Source organism: Suncus etruscus, chromosome 6, assembly GCF_024139225.1.
Source record: "Suncus etruscus isolate mSunEtr1 chromosome 6, mSunEtr1.pri.cur, whole genome shotgun sequence".
NCBI lineage: Eukaryota > Metazoa > Chordata > Mammalia > Eulipotyphla > Soricidae > Suncus > Suncus etruscus.
In genome coordinates this window covers 81,637,104-81,663,293 of record NC_064853.1, presented here as the reverse complement: position 1 = coordinate 81,663,293, position 26,190 = coordinate 81,637,104, and the positions used below count along the sequence as shown (strand labels likewise).

Sequence of the window (26,190 nt, the reverse complement as noted above, 5' to 3'; positions counted from 1 at the left end):
ATGTTTGTGAAGCTTTATGCCATTGCTTTGAACTTGAATAATAACTTACCACTGTAATGTATTCTTTTTTTTCTTATGTTTATTTGACCCAGTATGCTGAATATATCATACCATTCTCTTCTGGTTTGTAAAGGTTCATATGATAGATCAGCTATGCATCTTCTGAGACTTTTCTTATATATAGCTTTCCTGATCTTGCTGCACTCAAGATTATACCTTTGATTTCCTTTACCTTAATTGAAAATTTTTGGGGAGATCCTGGGGCTGTACCCAATCATTTGGGGGCTTACTCCTGGGCCTTTTCTATGAGATTATTTTTGAGAGTCTTTGGGGAACTAGATGTGGTGTCAGGGATCAAACCACGTTTGGCCATATGTAAGGCAAGCACCTTATTATCTCTCAGCCCTTGATCTTTTGTCATTTTAAATAGCACTGTGTCACGGTGTTCCTCTATTTTTGTTTGTAACTTTTTGAGATCTCGCATCTGAGTATATGACTCACTCCTCAGATTGAAAAAAATTCTCAGCTAAAATTCTTCCCTAGTCTCTCTCTCCACTCTGGAACTCCAATAATTCAGGTGTTATTTCTCTCACAATTCAAATATATTCCACTTGAAGTTACCACCTAAATTCCTGGTGTTTTCTTTATTTCTCTTCATCCTTTTTCCTCCTCCTGTTCTTTATTGAGATTTTGTGTATTTTATCTTTCAGTACCCTGATTTGTTTTTTGCTTCTGTCATTCTATTGCTCAACTCATTTGTTTTTTAATTCATGTACCATGCTCATCATTCAGTGACTTCTAAATACAGTTTTCTCATACCCTCTCATAATTTTTTCTCTTTTGGGGGACATGGGGGTACATTCAGTGGTGCTTCTGGCTTTTTACTTAGGAATTACTGGGGGTGCACTTGGGAAACTATATAGAATATGAGGAATTGCTAATTTTTTAAAACAGTTTATTTATTAATTATTAATTAAAATTATTAATTTTGGGGCCACATCTGGCAATGCTCAGGAGTTACTCCTGGCTCTTTGCACAGAAATTGCTCCTGGCAAACTCGAGGAGGCTGGGGGGTGGAGGGGGCATATGGGATGCCAGGAATTAAACCAGGTCAATTCCTGGTCCTGGTCGGCGGCATGCAAGGTAAATGCCTTACCGCTGTGCTATCTCTCAGGCCCCAACTGCTTCCTCTTATGAGAGGTCTCTTCTACTGCTTTCCTTGGTTTGGTATAACATCCTTACCACTATCACTTTGAAGTCTTCATCTCAGAAATCAGTGTGCTTGTGGATCTTTTCAAAATTTTGTATTTACCCATTAATGTAGGTGGACAACTCTGTTTTCTCACAGCCTTCTGTTCTGTACTAGTTGAAGATGAATGTTTGATTTTGTGTAGGCTTGGATGTCTAGGATTTATATTCACTTATTCTCCACATAACCACTGAAATTGATTTGTGTTGCTACTAACCATTACTAAGACTTTGCAGTATAGACCAATGCTGCCTTTTTATACTAGAAGTTTCTTGTGTTCACTGTAACTTTGTGTGGGAGTAGAGAAAGGTTTGATGCTTTTAAAAGGGTTTCTTACAGTCTACATAAATATGTTTAATGCTCCTTATAAGGCTAGTTTAGTGGAGAGGGGCTCATTTAATCAGTATTTGCTATTAACTCTTTTATAACTCCTTCAACCCAGAGAAGTTAACAGTTCTGTCGCACTTTCATGGTTAAAGATAATTTTACTTAGCATTTTGAGTTTCCAATGAAACAAACCATTGATTGTTTTATGGGTAGGTGGGGCTTTATAAAGTTCTTTTCTCTTGCTGATTTTATAATTATCTTTTATCTTTTATATTGTTACCATTTTAATTATAAGGTCTCATGAATGTATGTGTGTCTGGATTTATTTTATTTGTACATCTTGAACTTCCCTTCCTAGAAATCTATTTGTTTCTCTAATTTGGGGGAAGTTCTGAGCTAATATATACTCAGATAAATTTTCATATGCATTTATTTACTCTGAAACTCCTATAATGCAGATATTATTCCTCTTCAAACAATATTTTTACTTCAATTTTTTAAAAATTATTTTCTTTGGGGGCCGGAGCTCTTGCACAAGTGGAAGGGCATCTGCCTTGCATGTGCTAACCTACAATGGACTGTGGTTCGATCCCCCAGCATCCCATATGGTCCCCCAAGCCAGGAGCAATTGCTGAGCACATAATCCCTGAGCATCACAAGGTGTGGCCCAAAAAACAACAACAACAACAAACCACTTCATAAAAATTATTTTCTTTTGTTTGGTCTTCTAAGATGTGTTCCTCTACCTACCAGCTTCGTACATTCTAGTGAGCCCCTCTTCTCCCATATTTATAAGTTCAACTAAAGTATTGTTTTGTCAATGTATTTACTATTTAAATCTTTCTCATTTAAAATATTCTGACTTATTCATTTTTAATCCCTGGTCATTCAACTTTAATGACATCATTATGATTATGTTTCTTAACTTTTCTTCATGTAATTGACTTGATTTCTAATTGACATTAGACATATTTTCATTCATCATATTTGTCTCCATCATCACTTAAGATTAATTCTTATGCTTCCTCATTATATTTGATTCTTTACCCTATATTTATGGATTGCGTTTATTAGTTACCCATTTTTAATATGTGTATAGACAAGAATATGGAAAAGGTTTTGTGATTTGTATAAAGATGAGGATGTGAATAAAGCTGATTGGTTTAAGAATGATGTATGCTCAATTTAGCCTATTATTCTTTTACATCCAAGTCTACCTCACAAGCAGTGATTCCTAGGAATTAGAAATTATAGTAAATGGCTTAAAATGTTCTTATTATCCGTCTGTTGGAGGCAGGTAGGGAAGCCTTTCCCTAGTCTAAGAGAATATTAATTTCCTCCCTCAGAGGATGAGAACTAATATGTAACTTCTCACTGTCCTATATTGACATTGTAGATCATAATTCCTGGCTTTATATTTATGAAATGCTTTGACCCATTTCCATGTTTTAAAAGGCTGGAATCAGGTGTGTGAGTTTCAGAAACATGGGACAAAGTTCTAGTCAGCATTGGGCTTTGGGAGACTTTGGAAACTCAGTCCTGCTTTTAGACCCCTCTCCATGGTATTTAGAAATATGGCGCCTGAGGTGACCTCACATCTCGTGGGTATTATTTTACATGAAGAGTGAACCCATCTGGAGTAGGACTTTCATTCTTGATGAGATTCTTAACTACAATTTCAATTTCCTTGTGATTTGTCTGTTTAGGCATTCTATATCCTCCTTGTTCAATTTTGAAGACTTCATAGCTCTAAGAGTCTATCCTTTTTATCCAGGTTTCCTGGTTTCAGAGCATAAAGTTCTTCATAGTAACCTCTCATTTTATATATATATATATTTGGTTTTTTGGGTCACACCCATTTGATGCTCAGGGGTTACTCCTGGCTACATGCTCAGAAATTGCCCCTGGCTTGGGGGTACCATGTGGAATGCCGGGGGATCGAACCGTGGTCCTTCCTTGGCTAGCGCTTGCAAGGCAGACACCTTACCTCTAGCGCCACCTCACCAGCCCCCTCATTATATTTTGAATTTCTGAAGAATCTTTAGTATTTTTTTTGTTTGGCTGGTTTTTTTTAGGGCAAGGGGGGTTGGGGTTTTGGGCCACACTGGTGATGCTCAGGGGTTACTCCTGGCTATGCGCTCAGAAATCACTCCTGGTTTGGGGACCATATGGGATACTGGGGATCTAATCAAAGTCTGTCCTGGGCCAGCTGTGTGCAAAGTAAAAGCCCTACCATTGCACTATCACTCTGGTCCCACCTATTGAAATTTTTGCTTTAGATTCCAATTCAATTTATTTGGACATTTTCTCTTTTTTTCCCTCATATATCTGAAAAAAGGAACTATCTTCTGTATTTATTTAAAAAATCAGCTCCTGGTTTCATTGATTCTTTGAATTGCTTTATTGATTTCTGTTCTTGATATTTGCTCTAGAGTTTACTATTTTTCTCCTACTGCTTTTTGAGGTCATTTGCTATTCTTCTTCCAGCTTTTCAGTCCTGTGGCAAGGTTGTTGATTTGGAACTTTCTAAATTTCTTAATAGAGGCATGCATTGCTATGATTTTTTTCTCTTTAAAATATTTTGTTGCATTCCATAGATTCTGCAGTTGTATATTACAAAGAATAAGTAATAATAAAGTAAATAATAGTTGTTTTTACTATTACTCTTACAAATGTACTTTTTTAAGATACAACTCTTCCTTGTATTTGTGCAAAAGGTCTCTAGAGAGACCAGAGGTCTGTTACTATTTCTTCCATTAGTCACTATTTTCTTTTCTCCTTTTCTCCTTTTCCTTTTGGAATTCTTTATAATTTGGAGATGATTTCTCTTGCTGTAATCTATCAAGATCATAATTCTCTTCTGTCTAATTATTTTCTGCTACATTATTGTTTACGGCTAGTATTTTGCATCCAATATCACTGATAACAGTTCTGCACATACTAAAATCTGTTGCTGTAGCTTGCTATTGTATTCTTTAATTCCTTCATTTTCATTTACATGAACTATTAGATAAGTAGCATCAGTTTGTCCTAGAACCAGCTGAATTTTCCTTCCAGTGATTTCCTTATTTCTATTGCCTTTGCATTGTGTATTGATTTGAGATTTTCTCTATGAAGTTGAGGCTTTATTTGAGTCAATGATTGGCCAGTACTGTGCTTTCAGTCTTTTAGTCTTTCAGAGTAAGTGAATTCCTTTGTTTCCCCAATCATTCTTAAAGATTAATGGGAGCTGCAATTTAAGATTTAAATTCCCAGTTACCTGATATTTAATCTAATTAGTTATTTTTCAGTAAGTGGTTACTACTTATAATCTAACAATTTCTGTGCTCAGATGATGCAATTTCAGTGGTGTTGTAGATGAACTTTTAAGTACTCATGTTTATGTACAAGGGTTTGTATGGAGGTATTCAAAAACAGATATCAGAATGTACAACTACACTAAAATTAGTGGTGTTGAAGTAGTAGAGTCGTTATGCAGACACAACAGCATTGCAGGTTCCAAGGGTTAGGTAGCAGGGCTTTTCCCTCATTTGCAAGACTGGAAGAAGTAATGGCATGGGAACAACTGTGTAGATCAGAATCTCTGATTTACCTTAAACTAAGTCTTTTAAAGAAATAGGATTCCAAATATAATATACATGTAAATAGGCCTGAACTTCAAATATTACTATGCCATATAAGAAAATTTCCTCAAGTATGCACAAAAAATTTGAAGCAGAGTGAGCAAAGATGTAAATAACCTGATTAAAGTCATTAAACAGACCGCAGCTTTCCCCAGCCCCATCAATCTTAACCAAGAAACAATAGAGGAAACTAAAGGGGAAAAGTGCTTTATACCCTTGTCCTATTAGTGACACATTTAATGTTTTGGGTTCTCTAAAAAAATATTTTCTACCTTTGCAGTTTATCTATGGTGCCCAGAAACCATTGGTTTCCTGGAATTTTTATTAAGAATTCTACATTCCTGCCATATTTTTCTGCTACTGTGGCCTCTGCCAATAAATTCTAATAAATTTTCACTTCTTTTCTTTCAATAACATCCTAGAGAATATGATTCAGACTCAAATTAATCACCAATCATGTTAATGGTTCCTAGGAGTTTACTTCCGATACCCCTTATTATATTAAATCAAACTTGATAGCATGCTATATCATTGCTCAGCTGGGTTTTCATAAAAGCACTGGTATTTAATATGATTTATACCTAGTTTTCTGTTAATATCTTTGCTTATTGTGTGCTTTATTTTTGAAACAGACATTCTTAGCAGATTTAACCTCTTAATGTATATCCTACTTTTAAGATATCTTACAGGAAGCATTTTACAGTAAAAAATGTTACCTCTTTTATATTATAGGTAGATAATAGTGAACAGAAGCAACTTATATAATTTATAATCAAAATACTACCATCTTACTTGAAATTATGTTTCTGTATGACTTCCTTTATAAAAGATCAATTAAATATTCTTAGAACTTTTATTTTTACCTTTTATAAATTTAAATTACTCTTTTTATAGCTTTGCAGCAAAGGAGCAGTTATGGGAAAACCATTTGAAGCATCTGCTGAAGATATAGCAAGTGTGGCAAGTTTCATCGAGACAAAACTTGTTACATGCTATCTTCGGATGAGGAAGCCCGATCTTGCCCTAAATCACGCACATAAGTAAGTTGACTCATTAATAACTGCAGGTAAGTTTAGGAGGTTTCATTATTTAAGACTGGAAAACAGCTGTGTGCAAATGAAAAGTAATATATAAAACTCTTTGGTCAGTCTTTATTCTGTTTAAATAAACCAAAATTTGTTTCTAATTGACCTATGTTATGGTAGGCAAAGTGGCAAATCACTCAAAGCCTAGTCAAAGAAATTACAAATAAATTTCATAATGCAAGACAATATTAATAGGCAAATTACTATAGTAACAAATTACTGCAGCAAGGAAGGAGGAAGTAGTGAATTAGGTAAATAAGTAAGATTTTATTGAAAAACTGGGGCCAGAGAGATAGCATGGAGGTAAGGCTTTTGCCTTGCATGCAGAAGAACAGAGCTTCAAATCCCAGCATCCCATATGGTTCTCAAGACTGCCAAGAGCGATTTCTGAGCATAGAGCCAGGAGAAACCTCTGAGCACTGCTGGGTGTGACCCAAAAACCAAAAAAAAAAAAAAAGATTTTATTGAAAAACTGATTTTGAAAATTGTACAGGATCATTAAAATTACTTTGACAGAGTACCATGAGAAAAATTAGAAAATTTGCAATTTATTAGTTGATAGCATAACTTATTCAAGAGCTAAGGAAGTCAAAAGATGTTATCTTAGCATGGTTATATATGACAACTATTCAAAGTGGGAAGCTTTTTCATATTTCATTTATTTTTCATATTTATATCCTCCTTGAAAAATCTACATTGCTACATATCTATGTAGCTTCCTAGGATACCCAACATTACTCAGGCCTATAATTTTTTCTGCAGAATTTCCTTCTTACATCCTGTTTTCCAAAGGCCTTGCCCTCATCAAGGATAATTATAAATCTAAATCTGCAGCAAAGACAAAGTGAATATGGTAGACATTAGAAATAACTCTTTCTTAGAATTATAATGTCTCTATTTTTCCCTACCTGGCTTAGAGCAATTTACCAAGAACTTTTGTTCATTTTCTAATCTTACATCCTGTACTTCTTTTAGATTCAGTTAGTAACAGTAATATCAAGATTAATACATCATGCTTGCCCTTTTAATAACCACTTGAAAATATAACTATCAGTTATATTAAGACTCATTATGTAAGATTATGTAAGCAGGAGATCTGCGTAACATGGTCAAAGTCATTTGCAACTTTACTCCCAAGAATTTATAGAAGTTCTACCCAGGATTCTGGGGGTTCTAAAGAGACTACAGCTTGTAAGCTTAAACTTGACATCAAGGACATGCCAACAACAAAATCACTTTGAAATTCACGAGATAAACTGCTTGAAAAAATTAAGTAAATTTTAGAACTCTAAGCTTTAGAGCTCAAAAGCAGATTCTCTTTGACAGAAAAAGGAAATTCAACTCTATATTTTCTGGGAACAGTTTGTACAACCATCGTTTCCAAAACCAATATCAGGACATATGGTCTGTAAAGGAATTATTCCATAGCCATTTGAAGGAAGCAATATTGGAAATGTATATATATATTCAATCATGTCAAGATTTTTGCATTTGTGGGCTACTTGGATGATTTGTGAGCACAATAGAAAAAATAGTTGAAATTAGGACAAATCCAGAAAAAATACATACATGTGCAAGCAATAATTAAAATATTGCTTATATATTAAAAATAATCATATACCACCTTCACCATGGTTCTCAAAAATATAAAAAACATCAAAATGGCATGCATGTTAAATAAGTATGGATTTAATGATTTGAGGGAATTTTTAAGTTTATGTTTGATGATTAAAGGATTTTTAAATAATATGCCCATATCAGAATTTAATTCAGTGTGATAAGAGTAACTTAAAGCGTAAATAAATTTTCCCTATAACTCGAATGCAAGAAGCAATAACATGTTTTAATTCTTGAGAATGCAAGGGTTTATTTTAATATAATTACTATATCTATTTAAAAAGTTTTGTTTTAAAAATAAATTATCTCAGGGCCGGAGAGATAGTACAGTAGTAGGGCATTTGCCTTGCACGCAGCCAATCGAGGACAGAGGGTGGTTTGAATCCGGCATCCTATATGGTCCCCGAGCCTGCCAGGCGCGATTTCTGAGTGCAGAGCCAGAAATAACCCCTGAACACCTCAGGGTGTGACCCAAAAACAAATAAATAAATAAATAAATAAATAAATGGTCTCTGAAATACTTGAAAACTAGTTAAGAAAAGCTAAATAGTCAATAGTAAATGATCTTCCCTATTATGGTAAGATTAACTTTTGTATCCTTTTCTTCTATTGTGAAGTAACTTTTGCTCTATTTCCAAGTTGAACAGTAAGTTAGAAATGCAAATCAATAGAGGTTAAACAGTCACTTCATACAATTAATAATTCACTGAGTAAAATAAATCATTTTTCTGGGCTTGTCATATTTCAGAAATACAGGTTAGTGCATATGATTCAATTCTAAAATGTTTAAAATTTCTTAGATTTTAAGAATTTTAAATATAATCAATATATTTCTCAAAATTATTCAGAATACTCAACTATAAATAGCTTATAACCATTATTTATAAAGGTGTAGAATTTTGCTTTTTTATTATTACAACATTGTGGTAGTTGATACTAATCATGGAGCAAAATTTAAATATTTTTGCATTTATTTGCATGTTGGGAAGATTCTTTCTCTAATTTTATGTAAATGTAAGGTCTACTGCATCTTGTTAGATTTGTTAACACAGAAATTAGCTTAAATCCATCATGTCCTTTTGATTCGAAAAAATAAGTGCATATTATTTTGTCATGTAAATATCTATAAGAGCCATAACTTTATGATTTTCATTTCAACAGATAACCTTTAAAATTAAACATTAGAATTTACTGTTTGAAACATGACAGGTGGCACAGACTCTTGTAAAAAAAACATTAAAATTTTCTTTCAATTTTTTAAATAGCATTAAAAGTGAAAATATGAATATTACTATTTTCTCAACCAAAATGAGTGGATGCCTCAAACGAACTAGTCAACACATCAACTCTGTTCACTTTATCAGAATAGTGTCATTGTTCATCCACAAATGTTTTAGCCATTCCTAAACTTACTTTGATTAATTGCCTATCAAAATTAAAAATTCAATTTATTGCTTATTTCCTATTACATTATATTTTATGTGTATAATTTTAAGAACTCCAACAATGAATGTCACTACTTTATTTATTACCTTTATTTCATTTTGTTTTGTTTGGGGCCACACCCAGAAATTATCAGGGGTTACTCTTTGCTATACATTTAAGAGATTCTGGTGGTTCTTAGATATCATATGAGATGCCAAGAATTAAACCCAGATTGGTTGCATGCAAGTCAAGCTCCCTACCCACTGTATTTTTGCTTCAGACCCTGTATCATCTTTAGATCTTTTTCTTTTAAATTTGTGTGATTTAGTTTAGGGACCATAAACAGTTGGTGCTCAGGGTTTAATCAATTCTGTTCAAGGATCACTTATGGAGGACTCAGAGAATCAGATGAGCTACGGTTGATCAATCCCAGGTCAGCAGAATGCAAGGCAAGTGCCTTACTGGCTGTCCTCTATAAATGTAAACTTTGCTTTTGATGCAAAATTTTGATGCCAGTTAAGATAAAATAAAATACCAAATTTGTGGAAAAATAGATATGTTTTCAAAATTGGTCTTAAATTTTGACTTTTATATTCACTCCTTTATTTTTTCTGGCATCATTAATTGTTGTTAGATAGGAGGTTAATACTAGTAAACAAGAAATATGCAGTCTTCTACATAATATACAAAGGAAATATTAATTAAAATATGAGCAAAAAGAGGTCTGATAAGTGCTACGAGAGAGGTAAGTATAATTTAATCTTGCAAAGACAGACATCTATAATAAATCAAAACACAATCTAGAATCTGACTGCTCAGGTTTAAATTCTAACTGTTTAAATGACTAGTAAGCATTAATTTGATTATTTGCAAAATTGGGCTTTAATAGGGATACCTGCTTCAAAAAATACTGTATCATATGTTTTGAAAAAAATTAAATATAACCCTCATAATTTTTTATTCTACACTTAACAGAATTATTGATACTTAATCTTTCTTCCTGCTCCAAACATGATAGAACTGAACAAAATATGTGAGCCAACTATTTTCAGGTGGACAAATGGTCAGAGAAGGACTGATTTTTGAGTTAATAAACATATACAGAACAAACCCAGCAATGTTAACTGCATTTTACTGAGATGTTTTTCCTGCTGTGGTTCATGGAGATAAAAATTAAAATTAATCATAAGTTTCACTGAAGTAGTGCATCAGAGATTAGGATAATAGGCTGTCCAAAATTTTATAAAATTTACAGGGTGGGTAGTCAAAGAAGAAGTAATGTATGAGAACACTGGAGTTAGAATATGCATAAAGACTTAAGTCATTGACCAAAGCTTTGGGTACATATGTAGGAAGTAAAATTCTCTTTTTCACAGATTGCTTCTGATAAATATGAGTTAATGTAAATATTAGAGGACCTGTAATAAAACATCCGGTGGTTAAAGAAACTGTGATACATCTGTACAAGGGAATACTACATGGCTGTTAGGAAAAATTGAAGTCATGAAATTTCCTTTTACATTGATAGATACAGAGAGTATCCTACTGAATAAAATACTTAAAGACATAGAATGATCACACTGCAGAATGTAAAAAATGAATAAATAAATAAATAAATAACTCTAAAACCTATATGAATAGTTAGGATAGAGAAGGGACCACTATGATAAAAATAATAGTTGGAAATTATCACTCTAAGAACTGGGTGCTGGCAAAAAAGTAAAGTGATGTGTATGATACCCCTTCAGTAACTGTATTGAAAGCCATGATGCCTAAAATTAAAACACGGGGTGGTGGGGGAGAGAAAGAGAGACTGAAAGTGTCCACCATATAGGCAGGCTAGGGGGCATCAGGGAGTATCTTGAGGGAAACTGGGGAAATTAGTGTCAGGATAATGGAAAAGTTTGAAGATTTATAAATATGTATCTACTGTTGTATTTTTTCTCCTTTGGACTCATGAAAGACTAACCTTAAATTTTTTACTTGATATAGCAATAATATAATAGACAATAGAGATAAGCCAGAAGGTCTGGTCCTTGATAGGAAGCTTGCCACAAAATACAGTGTCTAAAAGAACAAAAGAAAGTCAGAAAGAGAAGAAGGAGGGGGAGAAGAAAATATCTGCACTAGACAAAGGCAATAAGGAGGGCAAGAGGATACTAGGAACATTGGTGATGGGAAATGTGCACTGGTGAAGGGATGGGTGTTAAACATTATATGATTGAAACTCAGTACAAAACACTACAAAAGCATAGTTAAGTAAAAACAAAAATGACATACCATACATATACTAAATACAAAAACATTTTTGTTAATTTTTGCAATGTTAATTTCCAATAAAATAAGCAGCAAGAGGAGTATTATCAGAGATAAAATATAGTATGTTATGCTAAAGAGATAGTACTGTGGTTATGCATTTGTCTTGCATGTGCTTGACTCATGTCCTATCCCCTGAACTTCAGAGGTCCCCTGAACCATAGTAGGTAGGGATAATTCATGAGCACAGACCCAGGGGTAAATTCTAATCTTAACACTAAAACTCATATAAATAAATAAATAAATAAGGTCTAATTCTTTAAGGTGGAAAGCAAAATAGTTTTATGGAAAGAAATTTACTTCAAATTGTATAAGAGAAAATATTAAAAGAAATGTTTTCAAGAGAAAACTCAGGTTTCTCCATAATAGAAAAAGCTTCAAAGGTCTTTAGGGAGAAGATTATATATATAATTCCTCCAAATTTTCTTGGCCTGAAGTTCTCTGCATACAGAATAGATAATCTGTATGTTGTCACAGGGAATACTGTGGACTCTTGAAGATACTTTCATATACTTATGATGACCATTATATTATGTAATGTCTCCTTTTCTGAGAGGGGTTCAACCTTTGATATGTGGTACCTTCAGATAACTTGCTCTCTACCCAGGGTTCACTAAATTTATAAACCATTATAGTATAATGACTAGAAAATATCTCCAAATATTCACAAATTAAGCATGCACATCTCAATAACCCATAGGTCAAAACATAAGAAAATAAAATCACCAAAGGAATAAATTTTAATCTCTTCATGACATAATAACTTTGACTTTTGCAATTTGCTTCAATTATCTTAACTTTAAATTAAATCTAAGTGTACTGGTTAGAATCATTCCTGATTTTAAAAATACATTTGTATTTTATTACAATCCCACTACCAATGACAAATGCAAACTAATTTCAGAGGAAAAAATAGCACTAAACTATCAGTAGTAGAATGGAATGTTATTGCTTCAATTCCCATTTTCCAGCCAACATATTAAACTAAATAATGTAGACAATTTGAAAGCTTCTACAAAAATATAACTTTGGGTGTCATTATCCACAACTTTGAGGTTAATTAAATGTTCAAAGAGTCATTTGAGGATGATTTACATAAGGTTTAGGATGAGATGGTTTATAATAGAAATAATAGAAATTTGATCAATTTCTTGTATCTCTAATGAAATGGGATCTTTTAAATGTAATTCTCTATTTTATTATCATAACTGGAAATTTTAAAATTTGTCCAGGAATGAAATCAACAATATGACATAATAGAAAAGTCTCAGTTTATACCCTCCTCAGTAACAATAACAATAACCATCACAGACAAGCATGCTATTGTAGGCGTTTAGAATTTAGTTAGAAAATTGAGAACCTTTGCCTGGTATCATCCAAAACCAAGGAAGGCCCACACCAAGAGATTTGACTCATTACAGACAGAAACCCATCTACAGATTCAGAAACAGCTTTTCACCCTTGTTGACTTGATTATAACTCCATTGGCCTTGGCCCTGTAAAGAGCGTGGTCCAACAGTCAACATGAGAAGAATGACATGCGCCTGTGTCTAGGGTAATATACTTAGGTCCTGGATATGAACCAGTAAAGACTTGGCTCAAGTACCTTAGCACTGCAATTCACTCACAGCCCTCATTTGCCTGTTTCCTCGGAGACACTGAAATGCTCCTCAGATTTAATTGACCTCACTCAAACTAAATAGTAAAATTGGTATTTGTGTCTTATTTTCTTTTTTTTATATAATAATTTTTATTTTGACCAAAGTGGATTAAAAATAATTCATAGTAAAATTTTAGGTATATAGTGACATTGAATCAGGGGCATTTTCATCACCAATGTTGTCTTCCCTCTCCCCCCGTTCCTAGCATGCATCCCGTATCCTCCTCCTTTGCTCCCCGGGCTACTAGAATAAGTGGTCTTCTCTGTGTCTAGTTTGTTTTAGATTGGGTGTCGATCCTGTTGTAATTGACTTTGGATTTGGTACCTAAGTCTGATAATTTTTTATTTCTACTCAATGTTCATATGACTGTTTGGTCTTGGTAATGTCCATTATTTCCCCCTCAGTTTGTGAGACTGAACAAGATGGTTCAAGTTATGTGGTTCTGTTTGAAGGAAAGAAGAAAAAAAAAGTGGGGGCAAAAACAAACAAGCAAAAAACAGGAAGAGTTCTTCTTGAGGCTATAAATATCTGTTTTAAGAGAAGAAAGGGAAAAAGGAAGAAAAACATAGCAACAATACTAAAAAAAAAAAAAAATCAAACTTAAAACACTAAAATCACCACAGCAATAAATACAACAACCAAACAATAATCCCGGTCCCAAAATAAAAATAAAACAGAGCTCAAAAACATAAATTAAAACAAAGCAAAACAAAACAAAAACCAAAAATAACAACAATAACAATAAAATTTAACTTTTTTTTTGTTTTTTATTTTTTTGTTTTGCATAGGAACAGTAAATATTGAGGAGATTAGGAAGGGAATTCCTGTGGCCTAAGAGAAACAGGGTTTCTCTGCCCTTGAAGTATACTATCATGTGCATAACTCCAGGTTTGGTACCTCTTCATCTACTCTCCCCTCGTTTTTTTGTGGTGTCTGGAAACTATCTGCTCAGTCATGGATGATGTTTCCCTCAATACCTCCCCACTTTCTTAGTACTAAAATTTGGACTGAAGAAGCCACTACATAGAAGATTGTATATGTACATAGAAGATTATATATTTTTAAGAAAAATTAAGGACATTATTATAATAATCCTCAGAGACAATAAAGATAAGGGCCGGAAGGACACAATATGAAACTCACCACAAAGAGTAGTGAGTGCAGTTAGGAAGTAACTACACTAACAACTATTATGACAATTTTAATAAATGAGAGAAGCAGAATGCCTGTCTCAAATACAGGCAGGGATTGCGGGAGGAGGGAGATGGGGGTATTGGAAGTGGGAATGTTGCACTGGTGAAAGGGGTATTCTTTTTGTGACTGAAGTCCAACTACAGTCATATTTGTAATCATGGTATTTAAATAAAGATATTATTTTTAAAAAATATTGTATATGGGCTACAAGAAGCAGGAAGAAACATCAGAGCAGCAAACTAGGTTTCATTGTAACCAAAAAGTTTTAAAAAGCATTGATGTTGACCCCCATTTATTACCTTGCATCAACTTGGGTGTGTAACATTGAAATATATCTCTATGACTTCTTAATTTTCTTTAATAGTTTACCTTGGAAGAGCTGACTGCCTTACAAATTTTGTTAACCACTCTGCTAGCTATTTTATTTTTCACCATTCCTGAATGTGTAATTCATTAATATTTTAGAGTATAGTATTACCAATTAGCATTTTGCAAATTGTGACTTATACTGTTACTATAGTATTTACCTAAACCTGTTTCCACTTCTGTTGCTATAGGAAAAAAATTTCTTATGGTCATTCCCCAAACCTGTGACTTTGCCTCATTTTCCTTAGAATTTTGAAGAACCTCCATAAGTTGAATTAGAACATTTTTATTGGGAAGATTATAGCCTGGTGGCATTGCCAGTAACTTTTTATATGGTTATAGCTGTGACATGCATTATTAATAACTTCCTCACTCAAAGAAACAAGGACTATGTCCTTATAAGATCATCTAAGACAAAAACTTTTGTAATTTGATATAGAAGTTATTTTGATATTACCAATTATTAAGCTTTTGTTAACCGATGCAGTTTTAATACATATGTACATATAAAATGTGATTTCATGGTATTTTATATTTTGGATATTTCATAGCAAAATTTCAATGAAATATGTCTAATATCTAACCTTACTATATGCTTAACCTCAATTGTCTTGCCTTGTTTTTGAAAACTGTCCTTGTTCAATATATACAGCATTGTTTTAGGGACTTATGAAAATAAAACAATTGTGAATAACTGAGAAAGTAATGTAGGGATTAAAAATGGAGGGAGGGGCATTTTTGCTATTGGAAAGGAAAATAGATGATGTGGACACAATGCAACTCATTACCTGTTTCTCATGCAGTTGTTCATCTTCATTTTTATGATTAGAACATTTCTACCAAGTCTTTACTGCTTATTTGTGATGAACCTCATGCTTTAGCATAATGATTCTACTTTATTTTTAAGTACTATTGAGAACCTCAGAAATTTTTTGCCTTATGTGGTCTATATCTATCAATATTGAGCATATTAGCTATTAGTGTAGAATAAAAAGTATTGTATATACATTAAAATATCAATAAATTCATTACATCTTAACATAGACATATATAAAGAATATTTTAAGTGTTCTTGAGAGAAAAAGGCATTATTTTACTTTTATTGAAAATATCTTTAATATTGCCATTATAAAAGAAAATTATATTCAATCGACTACAGAATGGTTGAACTATGTAGAGAAAATCCAGGTTCACACAAAATTGAAGTTATAAAAAGGTTATCACTAGATTTTTCAAGTAATTCTGAATATTATTTGGTTCTACAGCAGGATTTAATGATAGTTCCTTAAAAGAATTTTAATTTGAAAAAAAAATAATTATAATCTGTATTCTACTACCATACACTTGTACTGTTAAATCAAAAGCCATTGGGTTCTCTTACACTTTGATTGTTTGCGTATATGTGTGTGTGTGTGTGTGTGTGTGTGTGTGTGTGTGTGTGTGTGTGTATATATATATGCAGCATTTATTAGTCACTTGGAAAATAGTGACTTGCTGTTCTATGCAGGATTCTATTTAATTCTGTCACATAACGTTTTAAACTGACATTTGTAAATATCACCAGTTTCTGTTAAAAAAACTTTTAACATTGGGTGACTGTTAAGCTCATGTTGACAAGACAATGCTATCCAAACTCCAAAATTTTACTTGAAATCTCAAACTTTTATCTCTGGCAATAAATACTGTCAGCTGTGTTGCTTTAAGTGACAGGAATGCTTATTTCATTTTCAAAAAATGTCTGCCAAAGTACAAGCCTGATAATCATAGTTTGTTAGTAGTTGTTCCAAATCAAGCACAGTGTAGCATGGAAATGATAGGTAAGCTTGCAAATGCAAGCAATGGCATAAGTGCTTTTCTTCAAGATAGACATCATACTTCAGTATACAAAAGAGTAATACTTTGTACAAGACTCTAATTTTAACACGACACATATTTAAAAGACATGGATATAAGTACTGAGATTAATAATCTGGAAGTGAGTGAGGTAGCTGCATGCAATGATGAAGAATATACTTCAGGGACTACTGATGTTTTGATATCACTGATCTGTTGCTTGCAAAAATAGCAGCAATTTTACTCACCATGACTTGCCACATAAATATGAATGTGAATACAAAAGAAGGGTAAATAATAGCTTAATATCACCATGATGTTAATAATAGAATTATAATTATATGTAGTACTAATAATAAATAATATTCTCCTGAATGTATTTAGGAGATCTTGGAGATCTGATATCACAGTTGGAGAGCTGTTGTACTAGTTCATAGCATCACTAACATCCTCCCTGCTTTTTAATTTTCCTTATTTCTTCACAATAGTTGTCATGGTTGTTTCTGAATAAATACTTATATATAATATGTGCTGACTTACTAAACACTGAAGCAACTAATAATTTATTCTATAAATTAAATAACTAATTAATTTAACAAATAATTCCTTAATAACACCTACCCTCTCATATTATTAATGTATTACTTAGTCAGAAAATTTGCATTACATTTTTAATATGCTTTATCATCCTCTAAAAATTGTTTAACTTTTATATCTCTGTTTATATCAAGATTCCTTCCTAACTTCTTTTATAGGTCTACATTCTCCTATTATTTTAGGCTGTTTTCTTAAATCTTTTGGATTTTTGTTCACTTTTGTCTCTTTTTTTATATTTCTTTTTTTTTTTTTAGTTTTGGTTTTTGGGTCACACCTGGCAGTGTTCAGGGGTTACTCCTAGCTCTATGCTCAGAAATCGCTCCTGGCAGGTTCGGGGACCATATGGGATGCCAGGATTTGAACCACCATCCTTCTGCATGCAAGGCAAATGCCTTACCTTTGTGCTATCTCTCCGGACCCTTTTATATATATTTCTTAATTTAAATTTCTTTAGTGTTATTTCTAATTTCAGTCTTTTATCATTGATTTTGCATGCAATTTATTATTATAAAAATCAGCTGAAAATTTATTTTGGTGCTATTAGCATCTAGCATAATTTTAATATAATTTTTATTTTGATCATAGTGGCTTACCTATTGCTGACAATAATATTTTAGGTACGTAATTACATAATATCAGGGGGATTTCCATCACCAATTTGTCTTCCCTACACCTCCGTTCCCATCCTACCTCCCATATCCTCCTCCCTCACTCCCCGGGCTGCTAGAATATGATGTCCCCTCTGTACCTAGCTTACTACTTAGTAGTCTTGCACCTGTTTGGTCTTAGTGCCTCCCTTATTTCCCCCTCTAACTGGGAGGCAGGACTAGATAGTTCAAGTTATGTGGTTTTGTTTGAAGAAGAGAAAAGTAATAAACTGGGGTGGGGGGGAATCAAATATGCCGAAAATGGGCGGAATCCTTCTAGAGGCTCTCATCAGAGACGAAGGTGAAAAAGAAGGTGAAACACCCCAACAGTACAAAAGGAAGTGTCAAATAAAATATCCAGTGAGCACTCCAACAATAAAGATAAGCACCACAAAAAAGCCATGGTCTTGAGATAAAAAACCTGGAAGAGCACATAAAGAAAGAAAAGAAGAAAAAAATATAAATGGAGACAACAACTTCAATAACCACACCAAAACAAAGAAATCGACAAAAAGTAGATAGGTAAATAACAAAAATAAATAAATAAAAAATAAATAAAAAATGTTTTGTGCTTTTTGCCCTTTTTTTCCCTCCTGCACAGGCACAGTAAATATTGGGGTCATTCGAAAAGGAATTCTCTTGGCCTAATACGGGGTTTCTCCACCCTTGAAGTATATTTACTCTCCCCTTGGTGCTTTCGTGTTGTTTGGAAGACTTCTGCTCCGTCCTGGGTGATAAAATCTGACCTCTGTACCTAGAGATCTCAGTATCTGCACAGGTCCAGGAGTGGAACTTATGATGAAGTCTTTCTTTGTGCTATTAGAAGTTCTGTTCCCTCAGTGTCATTTTAATCTGTCTTCTGTGGTTGGTGGTCTTGGTCTTTGTGCTGATCCTAGGATGGAACCTAGGATAGCGTCTTTTGTTGTGTTTCCAGAAGACCTATTCCGTCGCAGTTGTCTTAGCCAGACCTTTGGACCTGTTGTGCAGGTCGTAGCTCTAGCATAATTTTTAAACAAAAGAATCATGGTGTGTTTAATTATATACCTACAGAAATTGCAGCACTTTTAAAGACATCTATCCGGGGTATTCTTTTGAAAGTTATGGGTAGTTGTAACTCCCTATTTTGAGCCAAGTAGAATGAGTGTCAAAATGGAAGATGCAGTCATCTGTGTCAAGAAGGATTTAAAAACACAGAAAATTCTTTTGTATTTCAAAGAGAGCACATTAGCATTCTCATTTATAGTATTAGTGATTAGTAGACTTCCCTAATTGGAGTCACTTTGAATAATGGTAATTTAGTGTATAACTAAGCATTGGATCCAGCAGTGAAAGCTTTTTCCTTAATCAAAGTCATATCCAATTCAAATTTTGGCTTTAAATTTGCAAACTGTAGTGTATAATCTATGGGTTTAGCCAGAATGAACACTGTATACATAAATACAGTGCCCATTGTGTTACAATTCTGCTAATCCTGTTAATTGAATAAAGGGAAATCATAGACACTTGTCAGAAAATCAGTTGCTTCATGAAGCATAAAAGTCACATTAATATTTTTTCATGTATCGAAATGACAGAGGGCAGTATAATAAATAGTATATTGTTAGATTTTATTATGAGAAAATAATATCTTGGTATCAATTATTATTTTTCAAACTAAGAATGTTATGATAAAACCTTAATATTTTTAATATTTGAGATAGAAATAGTCAGATTTTGCTATTAAATGTCCCTCTAATTCTCAGATTCCAAAAATGTAGACATCCCATTTTATTAAAAGTTTTTAGGTTGAATCCATTGTAATTTATTTTAAGTACTCTTAGATAATTGCCAATTGAAGACAGCATTAAAAAATAATAGAGTGAAGACATATATTTATTTTTACACAATAGGGCTACTCAGAATAATAGTAAAGGTATATATTTACCCTTTGGCTCTTCCTGTCCAATGTCTGAAACATGGCTTATGCCCAATAATTGTTGAATGAATCATAAGATCTAGTAGGCTTGAACAGAAAAAAAATATTAATTGTAATTTTCAGAGCAATCATTCTAAAAGACATCCCACCTAGAACTCATAGAATAGAAAAACTGAGGTATTTGTCACACTGTACCTGAACCAGCACCACCTTGCTACACCCTCCACCCCCTCAATATTATACAGACAGATGAATAGGGCATTACATCTGCAGCTTTAATTTCTAAATCTTAATAGCTTTTTTACAAGAGTTGATAGCTAGTATTTGGTTGAGACTCTAAAGAAAGATATAAAAGCCGACATTTTTTAAAGACAACATCCAGAATAAAAATGAAAGTGTCAAAAGATGGGTTGATATACTGTATCACTTAAAGACTTTTTTGTTGGAAGAACTGACCAAGTGATTTACTAACATCTTTTACTAAAATCTTTGGATTACAATGTAGATGAAAAATAAATAAGTGCAAATCCATCACATGTTTATTCAGGCATTTGACACATGGAGAAAAAATACACTATTAACAGACTGCAAAAATTGTAGATATCTTTTAGGCTTTCATTTTATAGAAAGTTACATTATACTTAGCACATTTTCCTAAGGGTCTACTTAATGATATCTTTATTATATCTTTGAATTATATAAACTGTCCTTCATTCCTGATCACATCTGCCTATGGCAGAAATTTAAAGATTTTTTAATTAGAGATTTAAATTTAATATATATATACACAAAACCTTTGGAAACAGGTCCTTGACTTATTCACTCTAAAACAGATGTAAAGCACATTAGATAAGATTTGGTTTTCCAGTGACGCCTGAAAAAGAATATATTGAATAACACAGTAGCATTTCTTTATTTCATCGACATTCATTTATGTCCATATGTGTTGTAGATTTGCTCAGTATAACACATAAAGTTAAATACTATTAGTAAAGTACCAAGGAGAAAGCTTAAGTGATAAAGCTTAAGAGTGTTCCTAAGTTCTGACACTTGCACCATAGGCCACACCAAGCACCACTGGGCAATAAATTCATAAATGTAAAAGTAATAGTAATAATAATAAATTATGATAATATTGATTCCCTTTATGTAGACCATTCCAGAGAATACAGCAATTAATCAATTTTAAAAGTAAAATAAATATTGAGATATATTTTTCTTTGTCCAAAGGTGTATTTTCAAAGAGTACAGTACTTAATTTTGATGATTATATGCTTTTTAAATTTACAATATGCTATGCTGGTGAAAACTATACTAAAAGCCCTAGAGGGCTTTCTTCTAAAGTCTCCCTTGGTCTGATATAGTGAGTAGGGTGCTTGCATTGCATGCAAACAATCCAGGTTCAATTCCCTTTATTTGATTAAATAACTATGATTTACAAAGTTTTTGATAGTTGAGTTTAGGCATATAATGTTCTATCACCAATCCCACCATCAGTGTCAGTTTACTTCCTCTCATGTTCCCAAGTTCCCTCCTGACCCACAGTTTGCCACTTAGAGAGGCACTTTGTAATTTTTAGTGATTGTAGTTTGAATCTTTATGTTTTCAGTGTTGTTGAATTTTTATTAATATGTTATTCAAATAATATTCCATATACCAGATGCTAGAAATCCCTCTCCCTGTTACCCCATTACTTCTCTTTTTTATCTTCTTCCTTCTCTTCCCTTGTAATTTTTTCTTCTCTGTCTTTTCTTTTCTATACTCTAGGGTTGAGGGTAATTTAGGCTCCCATTCCTTTACTCATTACATTTCCTCATTCAATTATTCTGTATACTGCAGATAAGATTATACTGTATTTGTCTGAATTCTGTTCTATCTTCTAATTCCAACCAGGCTGTAGCAAATTGCATGATTTTATCATTCCTTGCAGCTGCATAGTATTCCATTTTGTATATGTACCACATCTTCATAATCCTTTTATCTATCGTTGGATGTCTAGGCTGATTTCACATGCAAGATAATTTTAAGTACTTACAAATACATTATAAAACTTAAAATGTATCTGCATCCTTTTATATTTTTATCACAAGAAATTAATAAAGAAATAAAACATTTCTATTATAATATGTGTTACTTTCCATGATCACACTCAAAATAGGGTAATGTAGTGAGCAAGTATGGCCCAAAAACATTGACCCGATATTTTGACAAAACCTCAGTGCCTTTTGTAATTTGTTCTATGAAACATTCTCAGTAGCATGATTGTTGTTATTTTCCAAAAATCCTATAAGCATAGCTAAGTTTTCTCTCTAAAATTAGCTCAAAGTCCTTCTCTTCTTGATTACAATTATAGGGTTTTCCTCCACTACAGATGCAATATTGTCTATTTTAACTAGGAGAGCAAGTGGGAAATGATTAAGTATTTTTTATAAAATAAATCACATTTTTCAGAAATTTTACATACCATAAAATATATCTCTGAAAGAGAATGTCATTTTAGAAAGCATCAAGAAAATTAATAGGAGTATAAAAAGTAAGCTTGCAAATCACTACTTGTATCTCCTTGCCAAATATTTAATTGGGCATACTATAAGCACATAAGGAATGCTCTAATAATGAGAGCCAAAAACAATTAATTGCTTAATATAACACTTCAGCCCAAATTTCTAGATTCCTTTATAATTATACTTCCATTTCTCAGAGTAGAGTGAGTCTAGCTCTTTTGGGGATTTCTCTATGAAGTTGAATGCCAAGATTAAATATACTCAGTCCAGTTTAACAACAATGATTTTTTTATTTTAATTCCTTTATTTAAGCACTATGGTTAAAAAAATTGTTCATTTTGGGGCTTAAGTCAAACAATACCATCCTTCATCAGTACACCCTTCCCATCACTGTCACCAATGAATGTCTCCCATTCTGCCCCCCACTCCCTGCCTTGCTCAAGGGCAGGCAAATTGCTTCTCTCTCACTTCTCTTCACTCTATCTATCCCCACCCTTTCCTTTTTGACACTGTAGTTTGCACCATTGTTAGTGGGGGGGGGGCTACCAGTTAGTTTCTCTTCTTTTAGTTTTAAGTTCTCAACAGTGATTTTAAAACTCATCTCTCTACTTGTCTTTCTTCATCATAAAAAGCATTAATAACTACAAGAATTTTAATCTATTATTTAAAAAAACACCTAATTAGTGTTACACATTGATATCCATAACCCACAAATAATCTTTACCTACATGCAAAGTATTTTAGATGCCTCTTCTTCCTTCACTCTCTAAACTCTTCTCTCACTATTTCCTCACCCTACTGCACCTCACTCTTCTTTCTAGTTTGAGTTATTTTGTTTAAAAAGAACTACAACAACAACAACAACCCAGCCTTATTTGGAAGCATAGATTTTGGTTGTAACATTACTACATAGTCAACAAAGATAGCAAAAGTAGAAACATCAGAAAGGATTTTATCACATCTTATTGTAAGTGAGTTCTACAACTGCATACATGAATGAATAATTGAAAAATAAGAAATGTTACCCCTTCCACAATTTCATATACTAATTTCATCTAAATGGTCAGACCCAGAAGGATCTTCGGTTGGTTACCTGGAGGGAGGGGAGAGAGAGTCACTGAAAGGGTGCTTGGAAGACAGTGATGAGAGACTGCAAGAAGAGGCTTAGCACAGAGTCCATGTGAGGAATATGCACATGGTGGCTAGGGCCGTGGAATAAAGCTGAACAACTCCTAAAACATCAACTGTGGATTATTTCTCTGCAGTTATCCTGCAACCTACAGAACCCACTGCTGAAGTGGCTACAGATGCTGGATCTAGCCGAGAAAGGCCTCACCCTACTAATGCCAGGTCTCTATATTTTATATTAATGCAACAAAGAAAGATATAGCTATGGTATAGAGGAAAATTTTCTGCTCAGAATTTTAACAGCCAAACCCTAAAATAGAATTCTACTCTTCATCATTCAAATATACATTCACTAGATTATTTTACTGAAATAATATATATATTTATATTATTATACTATATTATATTGTATTATTATATTATATTATATCATATCACATATTATTTTATTTTATTTTATTTTATATTTATTATATATTATATTATTATATTATATTATATTATATAAATATAATTGGTTTGTTCAGTTTTGGTACTATACCAAGCGGTACTAAGGATTACTTAAGTACAACGGGCAAGGAACTAGCCTTGCATGTCACTTACCTGGGTTCAGTCTTCAGCACTTGACCTGGCCCCCAGCACTGCCAGGAATGATTCCTGAGTGCAGAAACCAGGTGTAATTCAGCCTGGAACACTACATGACCACAAAACAAAACAAAAACAAAAACCATAACGCTCTGTAGTATAAGCTTCATTTTATGGTTTGTTTGTTTGTTTGTTTTTACAAATTGCTGCCTCATTCAGTAATGGGCTATGAATAACATGCATCTTTCTCATTTTCCTAACTATATCAAATACATTTTACTGTTTCTTGCCCTTTTAAACACAAAAAAGGACAATATCTGCCTGCCAGTTTAATTCTGAGGGGAAGAAAGCTATTGTGAAGTAATCACCTTATGTTGGCAATATGTTGAGAAATATAAGTGACAATATTAGTTGGTAAAAATAGATGAGTCATCCTATCCACAAAAAAAAAAAAACACCTGCAATTTCAATCCAGAATAATGGAAATTCCCTTAATAAATAAGAGCCTTATCAAAGATAGCTAGATCAAGACCTGTACTTATTGTTGTGTTTTTTGGAGGGATATTGGTAGGGGGGAGGATGTCTGCCAAGCAATGCTTGATAGTTAAATGAAAGAGTCCAGGGATGCAGTGTTGCTCAGACCTGTAGTGTTAGGGATTACCAGGGCTGTACCCAGCAATTCTAAGGAAATCATGTTGGCACTAGGATTAGCCACATGCAAGGCAATCAGTTTAATCTCTGTACTATCTCCTAAGAATTCTTAGTCAGTGATAGTACCCTATCTTGGAAGTACACAAAATCAAAATGTAGAGTATAAATAAGTATGTCACCCAACTGCCATTTCTTTATTTTAGTTAGTCAGTCAGTTAGTCAGTCAGTTAGCCAGCCAGTCAGTTAGTTAGTTAGTTCTTTCATTCGTTCATTTTTGGGCCACACCCAGTAGTGCTCAGGGGTTATTCCTTGCTCTGTGCTTAGAAACCGCTTTTGGAAGTTTCAGGAGAAATGGCATGCCAGGGATCAAACTTGGGTCTATCCTAAATTGACCATGTCTTGCTGAATTGGCCACACCCTCCTGTTGTGCTATCACTCCAGCCCCCTTTTCTTTATTTTAAATGTGGTTAAGCAGCTCACAACCTTTTCATTCATTATATGTAAGCATATTCAAAATAACCTGTGATTTCTGCCTGATTTATTAACATAATCCAATATGGTGACACCATGGTTAAACTTGTAATATAGGTTGTATTCAAAGTCTTTGTTACTTTACTATATCTATATCTATAAAAAATCTATTACTATAAGTAAAATGTATTTTATCATGTAAATTTAATTGTTTTCTTTAATAATGCTTTTAGTCTTAACTAACAATTTTAGGGAGAAGTGGGCCTCATTTGCTGGTGTCTTTTAAAATATAGAGTATATAATGTTGAATACATGGCATTCCATACGTACACACTTTAGGTAATTGTTTTTAAAAAAAACCTAATTGCTTTTTCAATTATTTTATCTTGTTACAGGAGCATTGTTTTAAACCCAGCCTATTTCCGAAATCATCTTCGTCAGGCAACAGTGTTTAGATGTCTGGAGAGATATTCAGAAGCTGCCCGGTATGGTTATTATAACTTTTGTGAAGATTTATTTCAAGTTAAATTAATTTTATTCTCAGCTTCTGGTAATAGTGTAATATAACTTTCCATTTCTCTCGTGGAATATGATTTTACCAGAATTATTGTCTTGCAAATGTCAAACAAACAATTATTGACTATCTTTTTCTTTAATCAAAGTCATTCTTTGTTCATAGCTCTTAGTACATTTCAAACTTATGGCCATGAGGTCACTGAAAATGATGGGAAAATTTCATTGGAAGATTAGAAATGAACTTGACCTTTTGCCCTCAAGTATGTTCCTAATCCTGATTTTAATTATACAACTCTGTAGCCATCTTCTTAAATAAAAACCAACCACATAAAAAGACCCCAAAGACCCCATTTCTAGAAAATACAGCATCAGTAACAAGAAGTGTAATAAACATGTTCTAAAATATTGCCATTTGGAACCACATGTGTCTTATAAGAAATTATAGAAATAGTTCTTAATATTCTCTTCCCAAGAATCTAT

The 26,190-nt window shown here is 33.1% G+C and overlaps 1 protein-coding gene across 1 annotated transcript in view; it reads left to right on the top strand.

Annotated features, from left to right (window-relative positions):
- SPATA16 (spermatogenesis associated 16) overlaps positions 1-26,190 on the top strand; it is a 278,777-nt gene that overhangs the window by 68,959 nt on the left and 183,628 nt on the right. The window contains exons 2-3 of the mRNA XM_049775243.1: positions 6,094-6,239; positions 25,590-25,679. Coding sequence (XP_049631200.1) covers positions 6,094-6,239; positions 25,590-25,679 — 236 coding nt within the window. The remainder of the gene's footprint in view (positions 1-6,093; positions 6,240-25,589; positions 25,680-26,190) is intronic.